The sequence below is a fragment of the Carcharodon carcharias genome, chromosome 2, assembly GCF_017639515.1.
Source record: "Carcharodon carcharias isolate sCarCar2 chromosome 2, sCarCar2.pri, whole genome shotgun sequence".
Classification (NCBI taxonomy): Eukaryota; Metazoa; Chordata; class Chondrichthyes; order Lamniformes; family Lamnidae; genus Carcharodon; species Carcharodon carcharias.
The window spans coordinates 13492895-13520204 of NC_054468.1; the positions used below are offsets into that span (position 1 = coordinate 13492895).

General features: G+C 42.5%; 2 protein-coding genes across 9 annotated transcripts in view; one reads left to right on the top strand and one right to left on the bottom strand.

Moving 5' to 3' along the window:
• zgc:194621 (uncharacterized protein LOC795037 homolog) lies at positions 1-26624 on the top strand. The gene is made up of 5 exons (XM_041208268.1): positions 1-422; positions 1161-1219; positions 22593-22673; positions 23345-23415; positions 24930-26624. The coding sequence occupies exons 1-5, from the start codon at positions 64-66 to the stop codon at positions 24969-24971; spliced, it is 612 nt and encodes a 203-aa protein (XP_041064202.1). The 5' UTR covers positions 1-63; the 3' UTR covers positions 24972-26624.
• The window catches only part of phc3 (polyhomeotic homolog 3 (Drosophila)), a 199644-nt gene that overhangs the window by 131753 nt on the left and 40581 nt on the right, over positions 1-27310 (bottom strand). For all 8 annotated transcript variants that reach the window (XM_041208147.1, XM_041208172.1, XM_041208163.1 and 5 more), the window contains exon 4: positions 25706-25759. The gene's annotated coding sequence lies outside the window, so the exon portion shown is untranslated. The remainder of the gene's footprint in view (positions 1-25705; positions 25760-27310) is intronic.

The window sequence follows — 27310 nt, forward strand, 5'->3', positions numbered from 1 at the left end:
CAGCCGTTAGCGAGCGAGGGCGCGCGCGAGAGAGATATTCTTGTTTTCTATTTACATTTAGATATGCCATACTCGGTTGTGAGAAAACCCAGGATAATCCATGCGGGGCCTCAGCCCGCCACAACTCGGGGCATATTGTGGGGCGGTGATCATGATGAGAGTGGAGCAATGGGTAAAGATGGGCTGGGGGGGCAGAGGGTCCCAGTTAAAGGCATGGGTAAGGGTCCAGGTGTGGGTAAAGGTACAAATACAGGTAAGGCTACAACAATAAGCGCAGATAAGAACATCGGTGAAAGCAAGGTTATAAGTACAGGTAAAGATACAGCAGGTGTAGGCAAGGGCTGCACTACGGTCTCGCGGAGATATGTTGCCACCCATCAAAAATCAACTCCACAGAAGTCAGCTCAAAAAACAATACACAGGTAAGAAATCAGTTTTGAGCAAAAATTTCTTGTTACTGTACTATGAGACAGTAATAATAACAACAGCTTGCATTTTATACAGCGCCTTTTAATGTAGCAACACATTCCAAGACTGCATATTGTAGCTGTGTTCTGGACTTGCCTATGAGTTTCTTTGGTCTTTTGTTGAATGTGACAAAATGGGAGCTTTGCTGCAGAAGGAGCCGTATTTCGGAATTTTAAAATTGTGGGCATTTTATAATGGACAGCGTGCTAAACAACAAAATGAAAGATCTTGCGTTAACGGTGCTTCTCAGGATCTCCCAAAGCACTTCAGCCAATAAAGTACTTTTGTAATGCAGCGACAGTTGTCATGTAGGAAATACCGCAGCAGATTTGTGCACAGCACGGTCCCACAATAGCATTGTAATAATGACGGACTAATCTGTTTCAGTGACAATGATTGAGGGATAAATATTGACGATGATACAATGGAGAACGTTTCTGCTGTTCTAAAATAGCAGTATCAAACACGAACCACAATTTCTAACTCTACGCTGTTTACCCTAGTTACTCCCCAAACCTGAAGTTCCTAACTCCACCAAATTCTAAATTACTAGTCAATGAATATCGCAATGCAGGGCTTGCTGTGATGTCAATAGTTATTGTGATGTCATTAATAATTTAAGCCAATTGTCACTTTTTAAAAAATAATGCAAATGAGTTGGTTTTAAATTATTCCACATGGATTTTTTACAGTTATGGTGCATATTCTGTAACTGTGCCAGACAAGAAGAAGTGGAGTGATCTACAGAAAAGTATGTTGTTTTGAAATTCTATGTCTTGCTAGTTTAAGTTGTGATATATATTTAAATTCCTGGCTGAGAACTGTCAACAGCTAGTTCCTGGACATTGAGTAACTGGTCACGAGGAAGTGTTGAGCTCATTAGAGAGATTCCCTGCTGTTTGTCTACTGTTGTGAGAAATCCTGAAATGACATAGTCCAATTAATAGTATTATCTATTTTGAATCTCTGGAAAACGTAAATTGAGGGTCTGCTTAAAATATTACCTAATTATTGCAATGTTTTAAAACCTATGCCACTACGAGTCGAGTTCATAAAAACAAAAAACTGTGGATGCTGGAAATCCAAAACAAAAAATAAAAAATACCTGGAAAAACTCAGCAGGTCTGGCAGCATCGGCGGAGAAGAGTACAGTTGACGTTTCGAGTCCTCGTGACCCTCAGACCTGCTGAGTTTTTCCAGGTATTTTTTATTTTTTGAGTTGAGTTCATGCTTCTGCAAATAGTCTTGTTATGTTGGGATATAAGCAATTCTGGAAGGTGTGCATTCAAGTAGTAGATCTTGGAAAGAAGTTCCAAAGAAATCTTCCCAGATATTGGATTTTGTTCTCTGGGAAAATAGTTTACTTATCAGCTGTCAATTTATTGCCCTCACGTACAATGCTTGCCTAAATAAATACATCTCTCCACCTCATTATAGGAAGCAATTCTTACCTCAAGTATTTATCTATTTTTCTATTTTGAAATGTTTTCGAATGGTGCAGAACAACAATGCATATAAAATAGTAAGCTAATTTTAATTTTTGTTCCTTCACTGCATAACTCCACAGGAATGATAAGTGTTATCAAAAGATTATACAATGCTTGTATTTACATAGTGCCTTTGGCATAATAAAACATCCCAAGGCACTTCACAGGGATATCATAGAGACCTACAGCGCAGAAAAAGGCCCTTCGGCCCATTGAGTTTGCACTGGTCAAACAAGTACCTAACTATTCTAATCCCATTTTCCAGCACTAAGCCCATATCCTTGAATGCCATGGCATCGCAAGTGCACATCCAAATACTTCTTAAATGTTATGAGGGTTTCTGCCTCTACTACTCTTTTCAGGCAGTGAGTTCCAGATTCCCATCACCCTCTGGGTAAAAAAATTCTTCCTCACATCCCTTCTAAATCTCCCTCCCCTTACTTTAAATCTATGCCCCCTGATTATTGATCCCTCCACCAAAGGGAAAAGTTCCTTCCTGTCTACGCTATCTATGCCCCTTATAATTTTATACACCTCAATCATGCCCCCCCCCTCAATCTCCTCTGCTCAAGGAAAATAACCCCAATCTCTCAATCTATCCAATCTCTCCTCACAACTAAAACTCTCCAGCCCAGGCAACATCCTGGTACATCTCTTCTGCACTCTTTCTAATGCAATCACATCCTTCCTATAATGTGGATTCCAGAACTGCATGCAATACTCTAGCTGTGGCCTAACCAGTGTTTTATGCAATTCCAGCATAACCTCCCTGCTCTTATATTCTATGCCTCAGCTAATAAAGGCAAGTAGCCCATATACATTCTTAGCCACCTTATCTACCTGTCCCGCTATCTTAAGGGACCAGTGGACATGCACAACAAGGTCCCCCTGATTCTCAGTGCTTCCCAGGGTCTTACCATTCATTGTGTATTCCCATGCATTGTTTGTCCTGCCCAAGTGCATCAATTCACACTTATCTGGATTAAATTCCATTTGCCACTGATCAGCCCATCTGAACAGCCCGTCTATCTCCTCCTGTAATCTAAGGCTATCCTCCTCATTATTTACCACCCCACCAATTTTCATGTCATCTGCGAATTTACTGATCAATCCTCCTAAATTCAAGTCTAAATTGTTTATATATGCTACAAACAGCAAGGGACCCAACGCCAATCTCTGTGGAACCCCACTGGACACAGGCATCCAGTCACAAAAACACCCCTCGACCATCACCCTCTGCTTCCTGCCATTCCGCCAATTCTGGATCGAATTTGCCAAATTGCCTTGGATCTCATGGGCTCTTACCTTTGTTATCAGTCTCCCATGCAGGACTTATCAAAAGCCTGCTGAAGTCCAAGTAGACTACATCAAGTGCATTGCCCTCATCTACACACCTGGTCATTTCTTCGAAAAATTCAATCAAATTGGTCAGACCTGACCTCCCCTTAACAAAACCATGTTGACTTTCCTTGGTTAATCCCTGCCTTTCCAAGTGTAGCTTAATGCTGTCCCTCAGAATTGCTTCCCCACCACTGAGATTAGACTGACTGGCCTGTAGTTCCCTGGTTTATCCCTTCCTCCCTTCTTGAATAACGGTACCACATTGGCTGTCCTCCAGTCCTCTGGCACCTCTCCTGTGGCCAGAGAGGTATTGAAAATTATTGCCAGTGCCCCTGCTAACTCCTCCCTTGCCTCACTCAACAACCTGGGATACGCTTCATCCGGGCCGGGAGATTTATCTACTTCTAAGCCTGCCAGACCACTGAGAACCTCCTCCCTTTCTCTGTTGATTTCTTTAATTATATCACAGTTCTTCTGCCTGATTTCCATACCCACTTTGTCCCTCTCACTTGTGAACACCAACACAAAGTATTCATTTAGAACCCTACCTACGCCTTCCGGCTCCACACACAAATTACCATTATGGTCCTTAATGGGCCCTACTCTTTCCCTAGTTATCCTCTTACTCTTAATGTACTTGTAAAATAACTTTGGATTTTCCTTTATTTTACCTGCCAATGTTTTTTCATGGCCCCTTTTTGCTCTCCTAATTTTCTTTTTAAGTTCCCCCCTACACATTCTATACTCCTCTAGAGCTTCTGCTTCCGTTTTCAGCCCTCGGTATCTGCCAAAAGCCTCCCTTTTCCTCTTCGCCCAATTCTGTATATCCCTCAACATCCAGGAGTCCCTGGATTTGTTGGTCCCACCCTTTGTCTTTACTGGAATATGTTGGCCCTATACTCTCCCTATTTTCTTCTTGAAGGAGTCCCACTGCTCTGACGCAGATTTACCTGAAAGTAGCTGCTCCCAGTCCACTATGGCCAAATCATATCTGGTCTTATTAAAATCAGCCTTGCCCCAATTTAGAACTCTGATTTCTGGCCCATCCTTGTCCTTTTCCATAACAACCTTGAATCTAACGGAGTTATGATCACTGTCTGCAAAATCCTCCCCCAATGATACCTCTACCACTTGCCCAGCTTCATTCCCTAAAATTAAGTCCAGGACCTTCTACATGCTGGCTTAAAAAGCTATTCTGGATGCATTTTAAGAATTCCTCTCCCTCTAAATCTATCACACCATGACTAACCCAGTTAATGTTGGGGAAATTGAAATCCCCCACTATTACAACCTACTTCTCTGAAATTTGCCTACATATCTGCTCTTCTATTTCTCTCTGACTGTTTGGGGACCTATAGTACACTCATGAGGCAAATTTTGACACAGAGCTACATAAGTCATTGTTAGGGCAGATGACCAAAAGCTTGGTCAAACAGTTAAGTTTTAAGGAGCGTCTTAAAGTAGAACCAGATGAACTGAGGTAAGAATGGAGTCTGTTGATGTCACAGAGGTGGAAATAGACAATCTTGGTGCTGTTGGGGATATGTGATTAGAAGCTCATCTTGGAGTCAAATATGACACCATGGTTGCAGACAATCTGGTTTGGTGTCAAAGTGTTGCCAGGGAGACGGTTGGAGTTGGTATCTGAGAACAGAGTTTTTGCCAGGGTCCAAAGACAATGGCTTTCGTCTTCCCAATATTTAACTGAAGGAATCCTCTGCTTGTTCAGTACTGAATGTCGGACAAGCAGCCTTGATAATTTAGCAACGATGGAGGTGTTGAGAGAGGTGTTGATGATGTGAAGCTGATGCTGTTAGTGTAAATGAGAAAACCAATGTTGTGCTTTTGTACGATGTCATCAAAGGAGCAGCACGTAGATGAGAAAGAGGAGGAGGCCGAGAATAGATCCTTGGGGGACACCATTGATAACAGTGTAGGAGCAGGAAGAGAAGATGTTGCAAGTGATATTCAATTAGATAGAAAGGATAGAACCAGGCGAGTGTAGTCTGTGACAGTACAGTGGATGGTAAATGCTGAGAGGGAAACTTGAAACAGCTGTCACAACTGTTTTGCAATTTGTATTTTTATTTCGAGATGCATGCCTTGAATTTAGTAGTAATGAATTCACTGAGACTTAAGAGGTTTTTTACAAAACTAAATTAAACATTTATTAATAAAGGAAAATATTTTAAGCACAGGTCTACAAATTACTACTATAACTCCTAGCTCCCCTATTAACCTGACTCCCAGTTACACCTCCATTAAGGCAATAGTAAAAACAAGAAGATCTAACAGATCTAGGCAAAGCACAAAATACCTTGGACAGGGAGATTTAAAGTGAGCTTTTTTAACTTCGGTTCCTGTAGACAGCAATTTGATGCATTGATGCTGGACACTTTTCACACTTGTTTGATCTTAGAATGCCTTCCCCCTTACGTACAATCTCATCTCCTTTATACACATTTCTCCCTTTTTAATATAAATTCCATTGTTCCAAAATGTCTTTGCAACTTTCCTTTTTTAATAATATAAATCTTTCATAGCACTCATATTATCAGTAACCTTTGGGAAATAAATATACACACTGTTTGGCTTAACACCTTACGGCTAAGTATAACATCTTACCATCTCTTTGAATTTCAGATTACTCTGGTTTATCTTAAAATGCAAATGTTCCTCACACCTCACATTCTAAACCTTCAGCCATGCTTACATATTTAGCATTTCAAACCTAGCTTCCCTCTTGATCACTCAAAAGCTCCGGACCAACTCTCTGCAATTCAATTAAATCCCCCATACACAAATACACACAGAGAAACTAATCTAAACCTAGCTTTACAATACATCACAATATTATGAAGATTATTATATTTTCATGGCACCCCCCTCCTTACTGGAAAATGAATGGTCATAATTTAAAAAGACGGCTTCATTTTCTTAATCCATTGTACACTACCTCCTATACTTATCTATATTCTCACACTATTACATTACCAGATGCATGCATTACCATAACTATATATACAAATCCTTGGTATTAACAGAAATCATTCCAGTCCAGTATCCAGGTTTATACATGTCCAACTTTCCTTTTTGAGCTTCAAACTCTTGACAATGCATCTGCAATTAGATTTCCTCATCCAGCCCCATTATTAATCTGTAGATTAAATGGTTGCAGTAATAAACTCCATCTGAATAGCCTTGCACTTCTGTCTCGAAATTTGTCCAGAAGCTTTAAAGGATTGTGGTCTATACAAACAAGTATTTCTGACAAATTGTTTGCAACATAAATCTCAAAATGCTGCAATGCTAACAACGGGCCCAAAGTCTCCTTTTCAATCATTGAATATTTTCTCTGTTGTACACTCAACTTCAGTGAAAAACAATTCCAGTGTCGTCATCTTGTAACAATGCATCAACTTGCGTCAACGGCCAACTTAAATTACTTGGCATAATTGGGTACTGCCAAAATTGGTAGTCAATACAGTTTTCAAATGCCTTCTGACAACTCTGTCTATTGGGCATCACATAAGAACATAAGAACTAGGAGCAGGAGTAGGCAATTCAGCCCCTCGAGCCTGCCCCGCCTTTCAATACGATCACGGCTGATCTCATTTAGGCCTCAACTCCAATTTCCCGCCATCTCCCCATAACCTTTCAACCCATTACTAATTAAAAATCTGTCTATCTCCTCCTTAAATTTATTCTGAATTTGTCAGAAATCCTGGCATCCACCGCACTCTGAGGTAGTGAATTCCACAGATTCATGAACCTTTGAGAAAAGTAATTCCTCCTCATCTCTGATTTAAATCTACTACCCCTTAGCCTAAAACTATGGCCTCTCATTCTAGAATGTCCCAGAAGGGGAAACATCCGCTCCATGTCTACTTTGTCTATCCCCTTTAGCATTGTATATACCTCAATTGGGTCTCCTCTCATCCTTCTAAACTATAGCGAGTATAGGCCTAAACTGCTCAATCTCTCCTCATAAGACAAGCCCCGCATTTCTGGAGTCAATCTAGTGAACCTCCTCTGAACCGTCTCCAGTGCAACTACATCCTTCCTCAAGTAAGGGGACCAAAACTGTGCACAATACTCCAGGTGTGGTCTCACTAATGCCTTGTACAGTTGCAACACTTCCCTATTTTTACACTCTATTCCTTTAGCAATAAATGCCAAAATTCCATATGCCTTCCTTACTACCTGCTGTACCTGCATACTAGCTTTCAGTGATTCATGCACGAGGACACCCAGATCCCTCTGCACTGAAGCATTCTGAAGATTCTCTCCATTTAAACAATAAGTCGCCTTTTTATTCTTCCGACCAAAATGGATAACCTCACACTTATCTACATTAAACTGCATCTGCCAAATTTTGGCTCATTCACCTAACCTGTCCATATCCATTTGTAAATTTCTTATTTCTTCATTGCAACTTACTTTCCCACCTATTTTCCCAACTGCAAATTTAGGTGTAGTACCTTCTATCCCTGAATCCAAGTCATTAATATAGATGGTAAATATTGGGGCCCAAGGACTGAACCCTGTGGCACTCCACTAGTTACAGCTTGCCATCCAGAAAAAGACCCATTTATCCCGATTCTCTGCTTTCTGTCAGTTAGCCAATCCTCTATCCAAGCTAATATATTACCCCTAATTCCTTATCTTATCTTGTGTGTTAATCTTTTGTGCGGCACTTATCAAAGGCCTTCTGGAAGTCCAGATATACTACATCTACAGGATCCCCATTTTCGACTTTCTTTTTTAATAGTTCAGTCAATGGAGCAACCACACTGCTAAAATTTGGTTCTAATTTCCGGTAAAACCCACTCATGTCCAGGAATCTCAAAACTCCTCATTGTAGTCACGAGGAAATCTACAAAAGCTTTGACTTTTACATCACTCGGAGCCACCTTACCATGTCCAATGGTATGGCCTAGATATGTAACTTGTGCTTTTGCAGATTCACCTTTAGCCAAGTTCATTACCAAATTAGCTCCTTGTAATCGATTAAATAATTCTTCTAGATATTGTAAATACTCCTCCCACCTTAACTGAAAACGATCAAGTTGTCAATGTAAACAGCACAATTGTTCAGTCCTACAATTACTTTGTTTGTCAGTCTGAAATGTTGCAGGTGCATTTTTCATACCAAATGACGTGACTGTACACTGATATAGTCCATCTGGTGTCACAAAAGCCGATATCTCCTTTGCTTTCTCTGATAACAGTACTTGCCGATATTCTCTGAGCAAGTCAATTTTGTAATAAATTATGATTGTCCCACTTTCTCAACACAATCTTCCAACCGTGATATAGGATAATCCGCATTTGTCACAGCGTTCACCTTTCGATAGCCCACATATAGTCTTTGTATTCCAGCCGGTTTTGGTACTAGCACAATAGGCAAACTTCAGTTACTGCAACTAGATTCAATGAATCAATTTGAAGCATGAATTCAATTTCTTTCTATATTTGTGATAACTTTGCTAGATTTAATCTATAAGGATGTTTCCTTATTGAAGATTAAAGTTCTACACGCAGGTCAGGTATAGCTAAATTTGTCCTCCCCAACTAATTCCCATAAATAGCTTTGTGTGACTACAAAAGCTTTTCCAAGTCACTTTGACACTTATCTGGAAGATAACTCAGCATTAGATTTAAATTTTCAAGTACCCCCTCATTATCTAATTTGATTAAAAGAAAATAAATTTCAGAATCTTGAATTTCTACCTCTTTCTCTTTTTCTACCACCACCAATACCTCCTTTTTGGTCCTCTTCCCTGTCAAGCATATTTAAGCATATTTACATGACACACCCTCTGCTTCTTTCTTCTATCTGGAGTATTTATTAAACAACTTATTTCACTCAGCTTCTTTTCAATCCTGTAAGGCCCACTAAAGCTTGCCTTTAATGAGTCAGCCAGTACTGGTAACAGTAACTGCTGTTTCCCCAGCAACAAAACTGCGAGCTGTAGCTTTCCTGTCTGCCTTCACTTTCATCACTTGCTGTGATATGCTTAAATGTTCTCTAGCTAACTCTCATGCTCTGTCCAATCTTTCTCTGAAGTTTGATACATAATCCAGCAGAGTAGTTTCTGAATTTGACCCACCAATTTCTCATGAATCAATTTCAGTGGTGCCCTTACCTCATGACCATAAACTAGGACTATAACCAGTTGATGCATTAGGAACATCCATAATAGCAAGAATGGAATTCCCCTATCTCAATCCTGTGGATAGTCCTGACTACATGGCCTCATCATAGTTTTTAAAGTTTGATGCTATCTTTCCAAAGCCCTTTGTGACTCAGGATGGTAAGCTGTTGACTTAAACTGTTTTATCTCCAACCTGTTCATTACTTCCTTAAACAGCTGCGACATGAAATTTGAACCGTCATCTGATTTGTATTTCTTTAGGTAAACCATATCTTGTAAACAATTTTGTCAGCTCTTCCACAATTCTCTTTACAATCTCGTACCTCTCAAAGGTATTGCTTCAGGAAACCTTGTAGTCACATCCATTATTGTGATTTAAGTACTGATTTCCATCTTTAGTCTTTGGGAGGGGTCCTACACAATCAATCATGACCCTAGTAAAAGGTTCTTCAAATGCTGAAATTGGAATGAAGGGAGCTGGCTTAATCACTACTTGTGGTCTCCCTATCACCTGACGTGTGTGACATGTTCTACAGAATTTGACTACATCACTATGCAGTCCAGGCCAATAAAAGTGTTTTGTATTTTCGCCTGTGTCTTTCTAATTCCTAAATGTCCCCCCATTGGAATATCATGAGCTATGCTCAGAATCCCATTTCTATATCCAAATGGTATAACAATCTGATGCACTTCCCTCCAGCTTTTGTTTGCTGAAACATGACTGCAATTTTCTAATTAAAACATTACCCTTAAGGTAATAACATTATGGAAAACACTCTGCCTCTATTTCTAAGTAGGCTGTTTGAAATGACTGTCTTATCCTTTTTCTGTATCCTTTTTCTGTAACTTCGCCAACTGACTAGAACTAAAATCCTCCATTCTTTCTTCCTGAACAATCTTATCAAAAACAGTGTCAGCTAATTGGACTTGCACACCTTCTCCCTACCTTTCAACTTCCTGTTCTTCCTCTTTCAACCCGTGAGCCTGTGATCTTGTTATCACACAATCTAGAAACAATCCAGGATGCTCTCTCTGCAACAGTTCAATGGAAAACACCTCTACAGGCTGCTAAACTACCATAGGTAACACCCATATCTGTGACCCAGCTATATTATTACCAAAAACAAATAGAACCCCTGCAAATGGCAATTTCTCTACCACTCCAACAATTGTCTTACCTGTTTTCCACTTGCTCTTTAAATTTACCTTCCACAAGGGAATAGGTTTAGAATCTCCATGAACCTGCAATACTTCCTCTGAATAACAAATATCATTATCCCACAACATTAAGGATTGACTAACCCCTGTCTCTTAAAATTTTAACATCTTGACCTACTCCAGCATGTACACATGGGAAGACTTTCCCTTCACATGCAAAATCTTTAAACATTTCTGCAACCTGTTCCTCAGAAGTCCCCTGGGTAAATTATGAACACATTCCCACTTCTTCACCTAAAACTGATTCTTCCTGTTTTACCTGTACACAAACCACTGGTTTTTCCTTTGCCTGAACCTCAGAACCCACAGCACTTTTTTACTTCCAGAACTTTTCTGCACCCCAATAATCCCAACAGATTTTCCCTGTAATTTCCAACACCCTGACTTCGTTTGTCCAACTTTATTACAATGAAAATGCCTCAATTTTCAAGTGTCACTTCTGCCCTCAGCACCTTCCTTTTCGTTCTGAGAAAAAACTTCCTGGGAATTTCCAGCTATTCCTCTTCCTTAAGTATTCACCTTCCAACTTTCTATCTTTATCAGATTTAAAAAGGTGACGAAAGAAAGGTTTAGCTCTATGAACTAACTCATAATTATCAGCTATTTCTGCTGCTTGTCTTACTGCTTGAACTCTGTGTTACTCCACATGAGTTCTCAACACTGAAAGAATTGAATCTTTAAATTCTTCCAAAAGAATTACTACTCTAAGAGCTGCATATGTCAACTGTATCTTTAATGCCCATATCCACCGGTCAAAATTACTTTGTTTTACTCGCTCATACTCAATATATGTTTGCCCAGGCTATTTTCTCATATTCCTAAATTTCTGCCTGTATGCCTCAGGAACTAACTCCTACATATTCAAAATAGCCTTTTTCGTCACATCATAGTTCACCGACATTTCTTCTGATAGTGAAGCATAAACCTCATGTGCTCTACCCACCAACCTAAATTGTAACAACAATGTCCAGTTTTCCCGTGGCTATTACATCTTGTTAGCTATCTTCTCAAATTAAATAAAGAATGCTCTCTTTCTTCAAACTTTGGAAGAGCTTGAACAAATTTAAACATCTCCTCACTGGGTTCTGACTTAGAACTAAGTCCTTCCACACCTTCTGGTGTCTCTTTTTAACTGCCAGCATTTTAAGATGGAATTCTGTCTCTTTTTTTTCTCTTTCCTCCTTTTCAACCTCGCTACTTCTAACCCCCTTTCTTTTTTTCTTTCTCTTTCCTGCTTTTCTGCCTGTACCCTTTTGGAATGCCCACTCCCTTTCTTTTCCTGCTTCCTCTGGTTCCAATTTTTTTCATTTCCAACTGAATTCATTTGAGCCCTTTTTCCATAATACAATCTTTCACAGTACTCATTTATCATCAGTAACCTTTGGGGAAAAGTAAGCACACTTTGGCTTAACATCTTATGGGTAAGTATAACATCTCTTTGAAATTCAAACTACTCTGGTTTATCTAAAAATGCACATGTTCCTCTCACCTCACATTCTCTAAAGCTTCAGCCATGTTTACGTATTTAGCATTTCAAACTAGCTTCCCTTTTGATCATTCAAAAGCTCCAGACCAGCTGTCTGCAATTCAATTAAATCCCATACACAGGTGCACACAGAGAAACTAATCCAAACTCCACTATTAAACTAGCTTTACAATAAATCTCAATAATATGAAAATTATTATATTTTCATGACAAGTCCCACCCAACTGGATGGCAATGTTGAAGGAGGGTGGTGTGCTCATGGTGAGGGGTATCATATTAGCATGGATAGAGGATTGGTTCATTAACAGGGACTAGGGACAAAGGCAAAATACTGCGGATGCTGAAAATCTGAAACAAAAACAAAAAATGCTGGAAAAACTCAACAGGTCTGACAGCATCTGTGGAGAGAAAGACAGAGTTAACATTTCGAGTCCATATGACCCTTCTTCAGAGCTCTGAAGAAGAGTCATACGGATTCAAAAAAGTAGGTACAAATTGGTCTTTTTTGGGTTGGCAAGCTATAACTAGTGGAGTGCCATGGGCTTAACTGTTTACAATATAGATCAGTGACTAGAATGACAAGATTGAATGTATGGCAGCTAACCCAAGACAGGTAGAAAAGTAAGCTGGCGAGGAGGTAAAGAGTCTGCAAAGGGATGTAGATAGGTTAAGTGACTTGGCAAAAAATTGACAGACGAAGCATAACGTGGAAAAATGTGAACTGTCTATTTTGGCAAGAAGATTAAAAAAGCAGCATACTATTTAAATGGAGAGACATTGCAGATCTGGGTGTCCTGGTACATGTATCACAAAAAGATACAGCAAGTGATTAGGAAGGCAAATGGAATGTTGCCATTTGTTGCAGGGAGAATGGAATATAAAAGTAGTGAAGTTTTACTGCAGCTGTACAGGGCTTTAGTGAGAAAACACCTGGAGTACTGAGTCTAGTTTTTGTCTCCTTATTTGAAAAAAGGATATATAAATGCGTGAGAAGCAGTTCAGAGAAGGGTCACTAGACTTATTCCTGGGATGGAAGGCTTATCTGATGAAGAAAGGCTAAACAGTTTGGGCCTATACTCATTGTTTAGAAAAATGAGAGTTGATCTAACTGAAACATATAAGATCCTGAGGGTACGTCATAGGGTGGCTACCAGGACAATGTTTCTGCATGTGAAGGAGAATACAACTGGGCGGGGGACAGTTTAATAATAAGAGGTCTCTTAAAGTGGAAATACGGAGAATTTTTCCACCTAATCTGTGGAATTCTCTTCCCCAGAAAGCAGTGGCTTTGCCAGAAAGGCTGGGCCAATAAATTTATTCGAGGCTGAGTTGGATAGATTTCTGATAGACATGGGGAGTGTTAAGAGAGTCAGAAGATAAAATGGAGTTGAGTCCACAATCAGATCAGCCACGATCTTATTTAATGGCAGTGCAGGCTCGAAGGATCAAATGGCCTACTCCTACTCCTAAGTCTTATGTTCTAACCATGTCAAAGGCTGTAGACAGGAACACCACTACCTGCAAGGTCCTTTCCAAAGTCTCGCACCGTCCTAACATGGAAATATGTTGCTGTCCTTCACTGTCGCTTGCTGAAAAGTTGGAACTCTCTCCCTAACAGAACATGGACTCCAGTGATTCAAGAAACTATCTGACAACCACTTTTTTGAGGGCAGATAGTGATGGGCAATAAATGCCAATGATGTTCAATCCTACAAATAAATAAAAGGTTGAGAAGGATGAGGAAAGATAGTTTAACTTTGTCACAGTCACATAGGATGTTATAGAAATCAAACAAAATTTATGGTACAGAAAGAGTCCTTTCGGCCCATCATGTTCGTGCCAGTCGATTAAAGGCTACCCAGACTAATCCTTCCTACCTTGCACTAGGTCTGTAGCCCTGCAGGTCATGGCTTTTTAAGTAGACAGCTAATTACCTGTTAAATGTGGCGAACATTTCTGCTTCTTCTACTCATTCAGGCAGTGAGTTCCAGGTCCCTACCACAATCTAGGTGAAAAAATGTTTCCACCTTTTCCTTCTAAACCTTCTTTCAAATACTTTAAATCTATGCCCCCTATTCTTTTTCATCTCTCTGCCAAAGTGAAAACGTTGTTCTTATTTACTCCATCTAAGCCCCTCATAATTTTTTGCACCTCAATTAAGTCACCCCTCAGTCTCCTCTATTCCAAGGAAAACAATCCCATCCTATCCAACCTTTGCACATAGCTACATTTTCCAGTGCTGACAACATTCCTGTAAATCTCCTTTAGACCCTCTCCGTTTCAATCACATCTTTTCTGTAATGTGGTGACCAGAACTAGATGTAGTGCTTGAGCAGTGGCTTAACTGGTTTTGGTTACTGTCAGGCATAAGCTCCCTGCCCTTAAATTCTATGCCTTATCTAATAAAGGAAAGGATGCCATATTCCTTCTAAACCAGCTTATTGACCTGTCCTGCTACCTTTAAGTATCTGTGGGCATATACTCCAAGCTGCTTCTGTTCTTCCACACTACTCCATATCCTACCATTTATTGCATATTCCCCTGTGCTGTTGTATCTCCCAAAACGTAATGCGTCACCTCTTCAGATTGAATTCCATTTTCCACCTTTCTGTCCAACTGACCAAACCATCTGTACCTTTCTGCAGTCTAAAGTTTTTGTCCTCACTGTCAAACACACAGCCAATTTTTGTACAATCTATAAAACCTCTTTATCATGCCCCCTACATTTAAGTTTAAATCATTAAAATAAACTGCAAAAACCAAGGAACTGAGTACTGAGCCTTGCAGAACCCCACTGGTAACTGCCTTCCAGTTGCAAAACACCTGTTGACTATTACCCTTTGCTTCCTGCCACTCAGCCAATTTTGGATCTAATGTGCTACTTTTCCTGGGATCCTAAGGACATTTTTTTGACCGGTATGCCATGTGGGACCTTGTCAAAAGCCTTTCTAAAGGGGAATTTTCCCCATGTCGGGTGGGCCTGGAGGGCGTGGGTGGGCTTGGACTCAATCACCATCCGCGATTGGGTCCGTGCCACTATTTTACGCGGGCAGGCCAATTAAGGCCTGCCCAGCGTGCTTCACGACTCCCATGCATAGCAGGAGTGGGCGAGCGGCGGCAGGAGTGCTCAGCCCGCCGGGTCTAATGGCTACCCAGCGGCCTGTAAAAAGGAAGGTCTGGCAGCCTTGGAAAGGCTGCTTGCAATAGCTGGGCAAAGGGCTCTGCAGAGAGGAAATGTTGGTGACACAAATCCAGAGGATAGACCATCTGGGCAGGCCAGGCCAGAGGGTAGGCCATCGGGGCAGTGTGCCCCTCGTTTTTCAGACGAGTGCCTAGCTGCCCTCCTGGAGGAGGTGGCAGCGTGGTGGGAGGTCCTTCTTCCGAGGGATGGGAAGCGGAGGCCTCCCACCTGACCAAACATGCATGGGAGGAGGTGGCCAAGAGTGTTAGCTCCAATGATGTGGTGTGGTGCACCTGGCTCCAGTGTCGCAAAAGGTTCAATGATCTCCTGTGCTTGGGAAGGGTGAATACCATGTTCCCTCAAGTCACTTAGTGCAGCCGTCACACTTTCCCCCAAACCACCACCACCAACCCCTCCACCCCCTCCACACCACCATCCACCACCACGTCGCCCCCACCCCCCCCAACTCTGAGTACAGTAATGTAATTGAATCCCTCATGGCATTTATCCCTCGTTGGATGTAATAGCAGAGATTGCCCATGCCCAGTTCACTCTGAGAGGGTTGAGCTAGGATGTGTTCTGCATCTTCAACATGTGTGACACCAACACCCAGAGTATACAATGGGGTTGAAAGTCAAGAGTCTGCACCTAGGCAGAGTGCTGAAACTGCGAAGCATGTCAAAGCCAGTGTGCTAAAATGCTAGGAGGGGAGCTTCCAGTTGGTGGGGCACCAATCCATCTTCTGGTGTTTGTGCTCCATGTGCTTGTGCCTCCTTGCTTAGCAAAGTTGCACCTTGTGGTGCCACATGTGAAGGAGACAGCATTTGGCCAATGGCGGGGTCGGGGTTGGGGGGTGGTAGTTAGCCCTGGTGTGTTTGGGTGAGTGTGCGGCAGCTGCAGGGTGACGAAGAACTGGAGTCCTGCATTGTCCCACTCTGGCTGGGCTGGCAGAGATGCGATGGGAATTCAGATGCAGGCTTGACTAATCAATGCTCCTCTCTCCTTTTCTGGAAAAGACTGCGCACAATGCATCGGAACAAATGCGGACTGGCAGAGGGCAGGCCCAGTTGTCAATTCTTATGGCTTTTGAGCAGCAGGCCATGGACCTTGAGAGGCACCATGCCCCCAGGTCCACCGGTGGCAGTGAGGCTGGGCTGCCAGGGGGAGGTATGTTTGGTGAGCGGTCAGGTCACCATGTGTGTCACAGAAGCCATGGCACTGCTGAATGCTCCTTGATGGAAGATGGGTTTACCCTTGATTATGGAAGGATGAGTGCATAATGACCTGGGGGAGCAGCATGCAAGTTGACATTGTCTGCACTGTAACTAATCAAATGTCCTTTTTCTTCCTTTCAGCATCACCAGAGCAGGGCCAGGAGGAGAAGGCAGAGGGCCCACCTCTCACCCCTGAAGCCCCCAAGAAAATGCACTCTCCAGGGTCACACCATCTCAGCCAGGCAGGCACTAGCGCCTCGGTGGGAATTAGATCTTTGGCTAGTGTCCCAGAGCACGGCAGTGAGGGCACTTCACACTTGCTTGAGGTGCGGGCAGTGCCTAGGGCGCTGGCAGTCGGAGATCTGCTGGGGGCCAGGTACTTGCTCAGTCGGTGGCTGATGATGTGCCTCTGGAGTCATCCGTGAGGCAGCGAACGCTGGAAGTGCAGCAGGGTATGCGGGATGATCTGGCGGAGATACATGAGGCAATGCATGGCATGGTGCCCATGCTGGACGAGTCCATGTGGAGCATCACCAATGCAATGAGCCCCATGACTGAACGTCATGCATCCTCCATGGAGAGAATGGCGACTCTAGTGGAGAGGCACCTCCAGGGGAACAATCAGGTCCTCCTGGGGTTGCGCTCGGACCTGCAAGCCCTCACAGAGGCATTGGCCACAGCTGGTCAGCGCCAGTGTGGGATTTGGTCTGGGCACCAAGTATCCCAGCTCAGTGCCTATCCATCTACAGTGAGCAGGGAGGACCGAAGTGACCTCACATCAGCATAGCAGCTTCCTGTCATCTCTGCAGGCTCCTCTCAGGGCGCTCCGGATGAGGGCAGCTGCTCCTCTGCCAGTGACTGTGGCATCCAATGAGGCTGCGATGAATAGGGAAAAGCCAGCTGTGGAGCTGGCCGCTCCCCGCCAGGCAGGGCCATCAAATGCTCCACGGGCCAGAGGACATCTGCCAAGGTCATCGAGGCCAACAGGAGAGCACAGTGAGCAGGCTGTCTCAGATGCCAGTGCCAGCGAGGGAACAGCACCTAGACGTAGCACCCAATGGCATAAATTTAAGGCACCTTCGGCACACCACGGGTTTCTCACTGGTGCTTTTATGTTGGCCCACAGTATTTAGATGAAGACTCGGTGTGATGTCCAATACATTTGTTTTGCTTTATGAATTTACTTTTGCTTGCTCAATAAATTTTGACATGTTGCCATGTCTCAGAGTGATCCCTTCCTTCTGCATGTGTACGGGAAGCCATGATATTATTAGTGAGTTGTTTGACATTGAGCTTTATTGACCAGGGCCTTAGTTAATGTTACTATCCAGGCTGATTTAGCACTCAGGTATCCAGTGTGGAGCTTGCAGCCACCAGGCTGTGTTGAAGGTCCATCTGTGGTGGGCTAGCTGAAGGTTCTTTGGATTAAAGCCTCCCGGGTGTCCCAGCCTCCCTGTAGTATGTCCAGGTCAGCGTCTAACCCCTCAGCGTTCTCCTGTGTATGCTTATCCTCGGACTCACTGCTGGCCTCACCGTGTGCAGCCGGAGCAATTGTGTTCCAGTCTTCCTCGTCCACTGCATCACCCCTTTCCAGCGCTGGATTGTGGAGAGCGCAGCATGCAACCACGATCAGCGACACATGATCTGGGGGGTATTGCAGTGCGCCCCCTGAGCGGTCCAGGCATCGGAAGCACATCTTGAGAAAACTGATGGTTCTCTCCACCACAGCCCTTGTGGAGGCGTGGCTCCTATTGTACCACTGCTCAGCCTCTGTTCTTGAATGGCAGAGAGGCGTCATGAGCCACCTTCCAAGGGTGTAGCCCTTGTCACCCAGCAGCCATCCATCCAGCCGGACTGAAGCATTGAAGGGCCTCGGCATCTGGGAGTGTCTGAAAATGTAAGCATCGTGGGAGCTGCGCGGGTACCTTGCACAGACTTGCAGAATCTGCATCCTGTGATCACACCCTATCTGCATGTTCATGGAGTGGAAGCCCTTCCTGTTGATGAAGGCACTGGGCTCACCTGCTGGCACCTTGATGGCCATATGTGTGCAGTCGATTGCACCCTGGACGCAGGGGAAGCCAGAAATTGCTGCAAAGCCTCTGGCTCACTCTGTCTGACTGGCATTGTCCCAGTGGTAGTGGATGAAAGTCAATGCATGCCTGAACAGAGCGTTTGTCACCTGCTTGACACAAATGTGGACATGTGATTTGGAGACTCCGCAGAGATCACCCACCGAGCCCTGGAAGGAGCCAGAGGCATAGAAGTTGAGGGTAACTGTGACCTTTAGAGCCACTGACATGGGGTGTCCACCCACACAGTTTGTGGAGATCTCAGGGCCTATCATCTGACAGATGGAGGTGATTGCCTCCCTTGAGAGATGGAGTTTCCTTTGGCATTGGACCTCAGACATACTGAGGTAGCTGCTTCGCTGTCTGTAAACCCTGGCAGCAGGATTTTGGCGTCTTCTGCGGCACCTTCCGCCTTGCAATTCCTGTTGGCCCTGCAACCCTTGAGCCTGCGCCTCTCCTCCCAAAGGTGGCTCCCCTGAAGGCTGAATGTGGACTCCTGGCCTCCTCCTCCTTCTGGCCTTCCCTTCCTCCTCAGAGGAGGTGCCGCCAGTGGAGAGTACAACTCCCATTCCGAGGCTGAGGGAAGGCTTCCTGAAAGCTGCAGGCCGCAGAAATCCTTTCCACTGTAGAGTCCTGACCAAGGCTTTTACTCCTCTCCTAGCAGCAGGTTTGAGTTTTGAAGTCTTCCTGCTCACTCAGGCAAGTAAAAGTTACTTTCGCACTTAAATCCCTCAAGCATCACATTCGCGACCCTACTCACCCCTCTTATCCCGCCCGTGGATGAGGTTTATACTAATGTCTCCTACCCGTCTGCCTGTTGCACCTGTGCGACATCCTGAAGATCGCACAGGCTGCAAAAAATTGAGATCAATTGCTGCGTCAAGGGCCTTAACTGGCCTGTTAATTGATGGCGGGTGCACATCTGAACTTATAGCATGCCTGCCTTCCCAAATATCATGATGGCGCATGGTGACCTCGGGACGCTCACCCGACGTTACCGAGCATCATTTTACACATGGGCGTGCGAGGCCCCTGCACGCCAACGGAAAAATTCTGGCCCATGTAGAGCACAACCACTGCACTGCCCCCACCGACCTTACCTGTGATCTTCCAAAACAATTCAGTAAAGTTGGTCAGACATGACCTTCTCTTAACAAATCTATGCTGATTTTCCTTGATTAATCTATGCCTCTCTAAATTCTGGCCCTCGGAATTGATTACAATAATTTGCCCACAACCGAATTTAAGCTAACTTGAACAAAAACAGAATTACCTGGAAAAACTCAGCAGGTCTGGCAGCATCGGCGGAGAAGAAAAGAGTTGACTTTTCGAGTCCTCATGACCCTTCGACAGAACTTGAGTGAGTCCAAGAAAGGGGTGAAATATAAGCTGGTTTAAGGTGTGTTGGGGGGTGGGGGGAGAGAGAGAGAGAGAGAGAAGTGGAGGGGGTTGGTGTGGTTGTAGGGACAAACTAAGCTAACTTGCCTATAATAGTTTGGCTAATCCCTTCCTCCCTTGTATAATGGCATTTGCAATTTTGAAAGAACTATTTCGGTATTGTGGCAGGGGCAGAAAGCTGATTGTGGGGATTCAAAAGTGGAGTTTCAGGAAAGATGGGCATGGATTTGGGAGATGACAGCATGTTCAAGGACTTTGGAGAAGAAAAGGAGATAGGCTATGGGGTGGCAATTTTTAAGGACGGTGGGATCAAGTATTAGTTTTTCTGAGGATGGAATGATGATGGCAGATTTAAGAGAGAGGGGCAACACCTGAAGACAGAGAACCATTAACAATATCGCTAACATGGGGACCAGGAACGGAGGTTAGGTGGTCAGCAGTTTAGATGGAATAGGGTTGAGGGAACAGGAGCTGTGTCTCATGACAAGATGAGCTCAGAGATGGTATGATGGAAGATAGGAGAGAAAGTGAAAGATGTGAGTTCAGGACTAGGGCATGGTGGAACTCCAGAGGTTGTTTTAGCCCTGTGGGTTAATGGAAGGGAGGGAAGCAGCAGAGGCAGCTGATGGGATGGTCTCAATATTAGTGACAAAGAAGTCCTTCCACTTATTAAATATTCAGTATTTTTATCCAATCTCCCTCCAAACTTGAGAGAGCCTTCCAGAGATTGTATGAAAACAATGCTTGTCTAAGTTAAATTTTTTAAAAATTGAATTTACAAAGCACCTTTTCTCACTCTCTTTCTCATCCCCTCTCTTGTCCTGTAGCATCCTCTGTCTGAGAATTACTAATCATGGCTCTCCACCCATCACTGAGTCATGATATCGTAATGGGTCAAGGCGAAAAGGTGGGCCCCAAGAACTACCCCAGCCAGTATGGGAACTAAACCCACCCTGTCAATGTTATTAAGCACCTGTTATTAAACTGCTAGCTAGCTGAGTTAACCAGCCCCCTTTTTATGACCTTAGGACTTCCTAAAAAGCTTCACAGCCAGTTAAGTACTTCTGAATGTAATAACTTTTATAATACAGGAAACCCAATGGCTAATTTGAGCATAGCAGGGTCCCACAAATAGTAATGAATTAAATGATCAGATCATTTTTTAAGTGTTGATTGTGTGTTGGGTGGGGGAGTGGTAAATGTTGGCAAGGACACTGGGGAGAACTCCTCTTCCAAAAATGCATGGGATCTTTTCCAACTGAGGTCAGATGGGCCATCATTTCATCATCACCGAATGATGACCCCTCCAACTGTGCAACAGAACCTCAGTACTGCACTGAATTGACAAGCCTACCTTGTATGTTCAAATCACTTTTTCACAAAAAACAATCTTAAAGAAATGAAATGCAGATAGTGTAACTTTTGGACTACATGACACAATACAAAATAGTTCCCCCCCTTGTCAATTTTCTCATTGTTTAAACTGAAAATGTACACATTCTTGTAATTATTAATTGTAGATGTTCAGGAAAAAAAATACAAATGTTTTTACTTTCAAAGATACTTTGCACAATGTTAGAGTTCATGCATTTTTTTCCTGATGTTCATACAAACAAAATTCCTGTTACTTTTTCTGTTTTAATAATGGTGTCCATTTTTTGTGTGGTAACTTTGAATTGGTTTGAACATGGCTTACCAGCAGCAAGTCTGGCTGCATTCTGTGAATGGCGAGATTTGTTGTCTTTCATAAAACATCAGTATTAGCTGTTTAATGGGTGCCGAATAGTAACTGTAATTTGATATCTAGTTGAATCTCTTCAGCTGAAAGTGATACCTCAGAAAAGATGAATGAATTAAAATCTAAGGCTTATTTCATGGGCCCCTGTTGGAAAATATTAGTTATATCTAGCACAGAAAATGCTACAGTAGAGGAAAATGTACTTGCTTTGGGTGCTGGAATTGCCACTGGCAGCACTCTAGTGACCTATATGTAGAATAAATTCTGTCAAGATAGAACAAACTTGAAGGAGGGGATGACTTAAGATCTGTATGTTTTGATGCTGACTTACTGTTGATGGGTGCTCCAATGTTAGTGGAAAGCTAGCAATCTAAGGAAAACAACGCTGCTCTTTTCAGACTTCATGGAAACCTAATTTGTTTGTTCTGTGGATCAAACATTTGAACTTTTAGGTAAGGGTAGTTAACACAAGGAAAAACTCAGTAGGTCTGGCAGCATCGGCGGAGAAGAAAAGAGTTGACGTTTCGAGTCCTCATGACCCTTCGACAGAACTTGAGTGAGTCATTCAAGTTCTGTCGAAGGGTTGTGAGGACTCGAAACGTCAACTCTTTTCTTCTCCGCCGATGCTGCCAGACCTGCTGAGTTTTTCCAGGTAATTCTGTTTTTGTTTTGGATTTCCAGCATCCGCAGTTTTTTTTGTTTTTTTTTTAGTTAACACAAGGTGTTTTTGGAATTGAACTACAGTGATTGGGAATGCTACAAAATCATTGTGGAGTGAAAGCTCCAGCATTTATACTTCCATCTAATTTGTTTTACTTGATTTCCATTTAGAAGCAGATGCAGAATTGGCTGCATTGGACAAGTTGAAACGTCGGAATAATGGACATGTTTCTATTACTCCAAGCACTGTTGGTGAGTGAAAAATTATCACAAAGTCTAATTTTTAAAACAGCCAAAATACTTAATTAATTCACAAATGTCTGAAATTTTAACTTACATTCTGTCAAGAAATATATATCCAGTAATTTAAAAAAAGAAATTCTTGGATGGGGCGCCACTAACGAGTCTTCGTGGTGAACTGACTTCTTGAACCGCTGTAGCCCATGTGGTGCTTTTTTTTGGTAGCGATTTTTATATTGCTTCTTAGGTGATTTCAGAGGGGAATTCATTGGCATAGGGTCAGACTGATTAAGGATCATATTCCTGAATCATTTGGGTTTTTACGACTACCTGACAATTTCATGGTGACTTTTACTGTTACACTGAAATCAGCTTCACAAACTGCCATGGTGGTAATTGAACTCAGGTCTCTGGATTATTAGTTTAGTGATACAGCCGCTACACTATCATGCTCATATTAAAATACACTGGTTTTATAACTTGGGTGGAACAAAATATGATGATGTGTACAATTTCCTAAAATGGGATGAATTAAACAAGTATTAGCAATTGAAGAAAGAACAAACACAAACTGTTCCTATCTACCTCCCAAGTCTAGATGTTTTATCTGAACCAACGTAAGTGCTTTTCTGGGAATGAGTAAGTTTTACAACATGTAAGTGGAATTTTGATTTTTTTTTAAGGAGGTACACTGACACAAGAAGAAGTTAGAAGAAGGCAGCAACAGGACTTCAATAAGGCGAAAATGGCACAGGTAAAAATAGTTGACATATTTCATCTCCCACAATTTCACCAAATTCATGAAGAGGTGACTGAATCAGGTAAATTGATGTAATTTGGCTTATATTTGTAGAAACTATCGGTAATGTAGATGGGGCGGTTTCATAATGCAAAAAGGGACATTGGCCCTCAATTAACTCAGGCGGCAGCGGGATGGGACATTGGAGAATTTCTTCAGAAAGTGCTCAGGGAGTATTGATTGATCATTAGAATGTAGGTGACTGAAAACTTCCCCCCCATCATAATGTCCTAAGTGGGGATGTTCATTGATGATTGTACAATGTTCATCACCATTCGCAACTCCTCAGATACTGAAGCAGTCCCTGTCCAAATGCAGCAAGATCTGGACAATATTCAGCCATGGGCGGATAAGTGGCAAGAAACATTTGCGCCACACAATCGCAATAACCATCTTCAACAAGACAGAATCTAATCATCTCCCCTTGACATTCAATGGCATTACCATCACAAAATTTTTCACTATCAATATCCTGGGGGTTACCATTGACCAGAAACTGAACTGGATCAGACATATAAATACTGTGACCTGCTCTTGTAGCCAAAGGTTGGAAACTCTGCAGAGAGCAACTCTATTCCTGACTCTGAGAAGCCTGCACACCATCCACAAGGCACAAATCAGGGTCGTGATGAAATACTCTCCACTTGTCTGGATGAGTACAGCACCAACAACACTCAAGAAGCTTGACACCATCCAGGACAAAGCTGCCCGCTTGATTGGCACCCCCTCCACCGTGTTAAACATTTACTCCGTCCACCACAAATGCACAATGGCAACAATGTGTACCATCTACAAGATGCACTGCAGCAACTCACCAAGGCTCCTTTGAAAGCACCTTTCAAACCCAATACCTCTACGACCTAGAAGAACAAGGGCAGGAAATGCATGGGAACACCACCACCTGAAATTTTTCCTTCAAGTCACACACCATCCTGACTTGGAACTATGTCACTGTTCCTTCACTGTCTCTGGGTGAAAATCCTGGGACTCCCTTCCCAGCAGCACTGTAGATGTACCTACACCACATGGACTGCACACCACCACTTTCTTAAGGGCAGCAATACATGCTGGCCTAGCCAGTGACATCCACATCCCATGAGTGATTAAAAGAAATTACCTGATGGTGCTTTTTTTCCTTCTGCCTTTCCAATTTTGAGGGAACTGTATGGTAGATGTGATATATTCAATAAGCCAGAGCACAAGAACAAGAGTTTTTTGTTAGATCCCCAAGTAAAGGCACGCTCTGGGTCGTAAGGGCTAAATATTCATTAGGGTGGTATGTAACACTGAAACATAGGAAAATATCTACTGTAAGACCCCAAAATTGAAACCAGCTGCAATATAACAGTGGCAGAGAATAGGACATCTGTCGACCTTCTCATCCACCCCTTTGTCTCCTGGGTTTGAAATTAACAATTTGATAATGTGTTATTGCACATCCAAAGCCTGAAATTCTGTTGTTTCATCAGCCTGAACTAAGTGGACAGCAAAGCCCAAAAAATGAAACCTGAACCGAATCTGTGGATCTTGCATTCAGCTTCAAGAAAACACCCGACCAAATGTGAATAGAATCTCAAAACCAATCAAACGTAAAGGCATAACCATTGATGTAACACAGGGCAGTGTTTCTTTTTCCAGCTGCATTTGAAGACTCCCTTTATCTCCTTGTGAGGTGAAAAAAAAATCTTGAATTTATATAGAGCCTTTATGTCCTTTTCTTAGCACTAGCTTTCAGGAAAAAGTTGCAAATGCTGTTTACATTGCTGGTTGTATTATTGCCTGAACGAGCAGCATTTTCCCTGTCTTCCTTATAAAGTAATGTATCCTGTTATATTCAGTAGTTTGTGTCATCAGTTCAGAGCTGCTTGAATTATGTTGTGATGAGGATTCCTAAAACATTCTTTTTTAACATGAGTTTCAAGTTTTTTTTTTAAATTGCTTGTTTATACGTCCCAAAAAGCTTACTGAGCATTCTATCTGAGCAAACAGGCTAAGCAAAATATTTTGTGCACATATGTGAAATCATTTCATCAATGCAACTTTAAGCTTCACACACACTCACCACCAAAGAGTCATGTGCTAACTAATAGCAAAGTAAACTGATAGGTCAAACTTTTAATGTTGCACTACAATCCCTTTTTGTTATAAATGGAAATATTATCTGTTTACTTTGGCTTTTGTTTGCCCTTTATGTTCTACTGCTGCTTTAGAAGTATTCTAGGTCAGACCTTTACACATAATGTACCTTGTATGCTGTAAGGAGTGGCACCATCGATACTGCATCTTCTTGATGTGTCTCCTGTTTATAATTACATAGAATGTCATTTTAACAAAATTTTAGTCAGTTAATTTAACACAGAATAGAGTTTGCACTGACTGCTTAAAGTTATGCTGCGTTTCCATCCATGGTTATACTTGATGCCATCCTTGTTGAAGTTGATCCACAAGCATTAATAATGGTGCGGTACACTGTTGTCAAAATGTAACAAAAGATACAGTTACATACTCCTGGGTACAGACCTTAGCTCTACTGCTAAGCAATATAGTAAGACCACTGATAACTTGTCCCTTGAAAGTTCTGTATCCGCATCATGTTTAATCTGATTCCCTGACTAACATTTAGATTAAATTGGAATCTAATGTATCTATGCTGTATAGAGGGTGAGCTGCAAGAAAGTATGTGTGGGTTTTTATGTGAAAACATTTGTTTTCTATCATAGAAATATTTTTATAAATATAAAGTCATTTCTAAAATTGTTACTTCTAAAGCCAAACTGGAATCTTTGGCAATCGCTCACCTTCTTTCCCTAAGTTGTAGATCTGTATCTTTTAAAACTATTGCTAATCCAACAACAATAGTGTTGTTTAATAAGAGTCAGATAGCAAACTTGAGTCATTTCAAAGACATTTCAAAGTTTCAGCACAAAAACTGCAGCAAAAAACATAATTTCAGATCGAAAGCAGGAGTTATTATACAACTTATAAATATATTAGGATAATAGAGAAAACCGTAACTGTTTGAAAGTTGAAATGGCAAATGCTTTCTCGTTGTTGTAAAAACCCAGCTGATTTCAAGTAAATCTGTCATCCTTACCTGGTCCGGTGTACATGTGACTCCAGACCTCTAGCAATGTGGTTGACTCTTAAATGCCCTCTGAACTAGGGATGGGCCTGGCCAGTGACACCCAAATTCCATGAACCAATAAAAAAAAGAGGTCAGAGGCTGGGAATCGTGTGATGAGTAACTCATCTCTTGACTTCCCAAAGCCTGTCCACCATTTACAAGGCACAAGTCAGGAATGTGATGGAATACTTCCCATTTGCCTAGATGAGTGTAGCTCCCACAACACTCAAGAAGCTTGACACTGTCCAGGACAAAGCAGCCCACTTGATTGGCACCACATCCGCAAATATTCACTTCTTCCACCACCGACGCACAGTAGCAACAGTATGTACCATCTACAAGATACACTGCAGGAATTCACCAAGGTTCCTTCAACAGCACCTTCTGAAGCCACAACCACTACCATCGAGAAGGACAAGGGCAGCAAACACTTGGGAACAACATCACCTGGAAGTTCCCCACCAAGCCACTCACCATCCTGACTTGGAAATATATCGCCGCCATTCCTTCACTGTCGCTGGGTCAAAATCCTGGAACTCCTTTCCTAACAGCACTGTGGGTGTACCTGCACCACATGGACTGCAGTGGTTCAAGAAGGCAGCTCACCGCCACCTTCTCAAGGGCAACTAGGGGACAAGCAATAAATGCTGGCCTAGCCAGTGACGCCCACAACCCTTGAATGAATAAAAAAAAATTGTTTCCCTGCATTCCCACCTTTTCCAAATT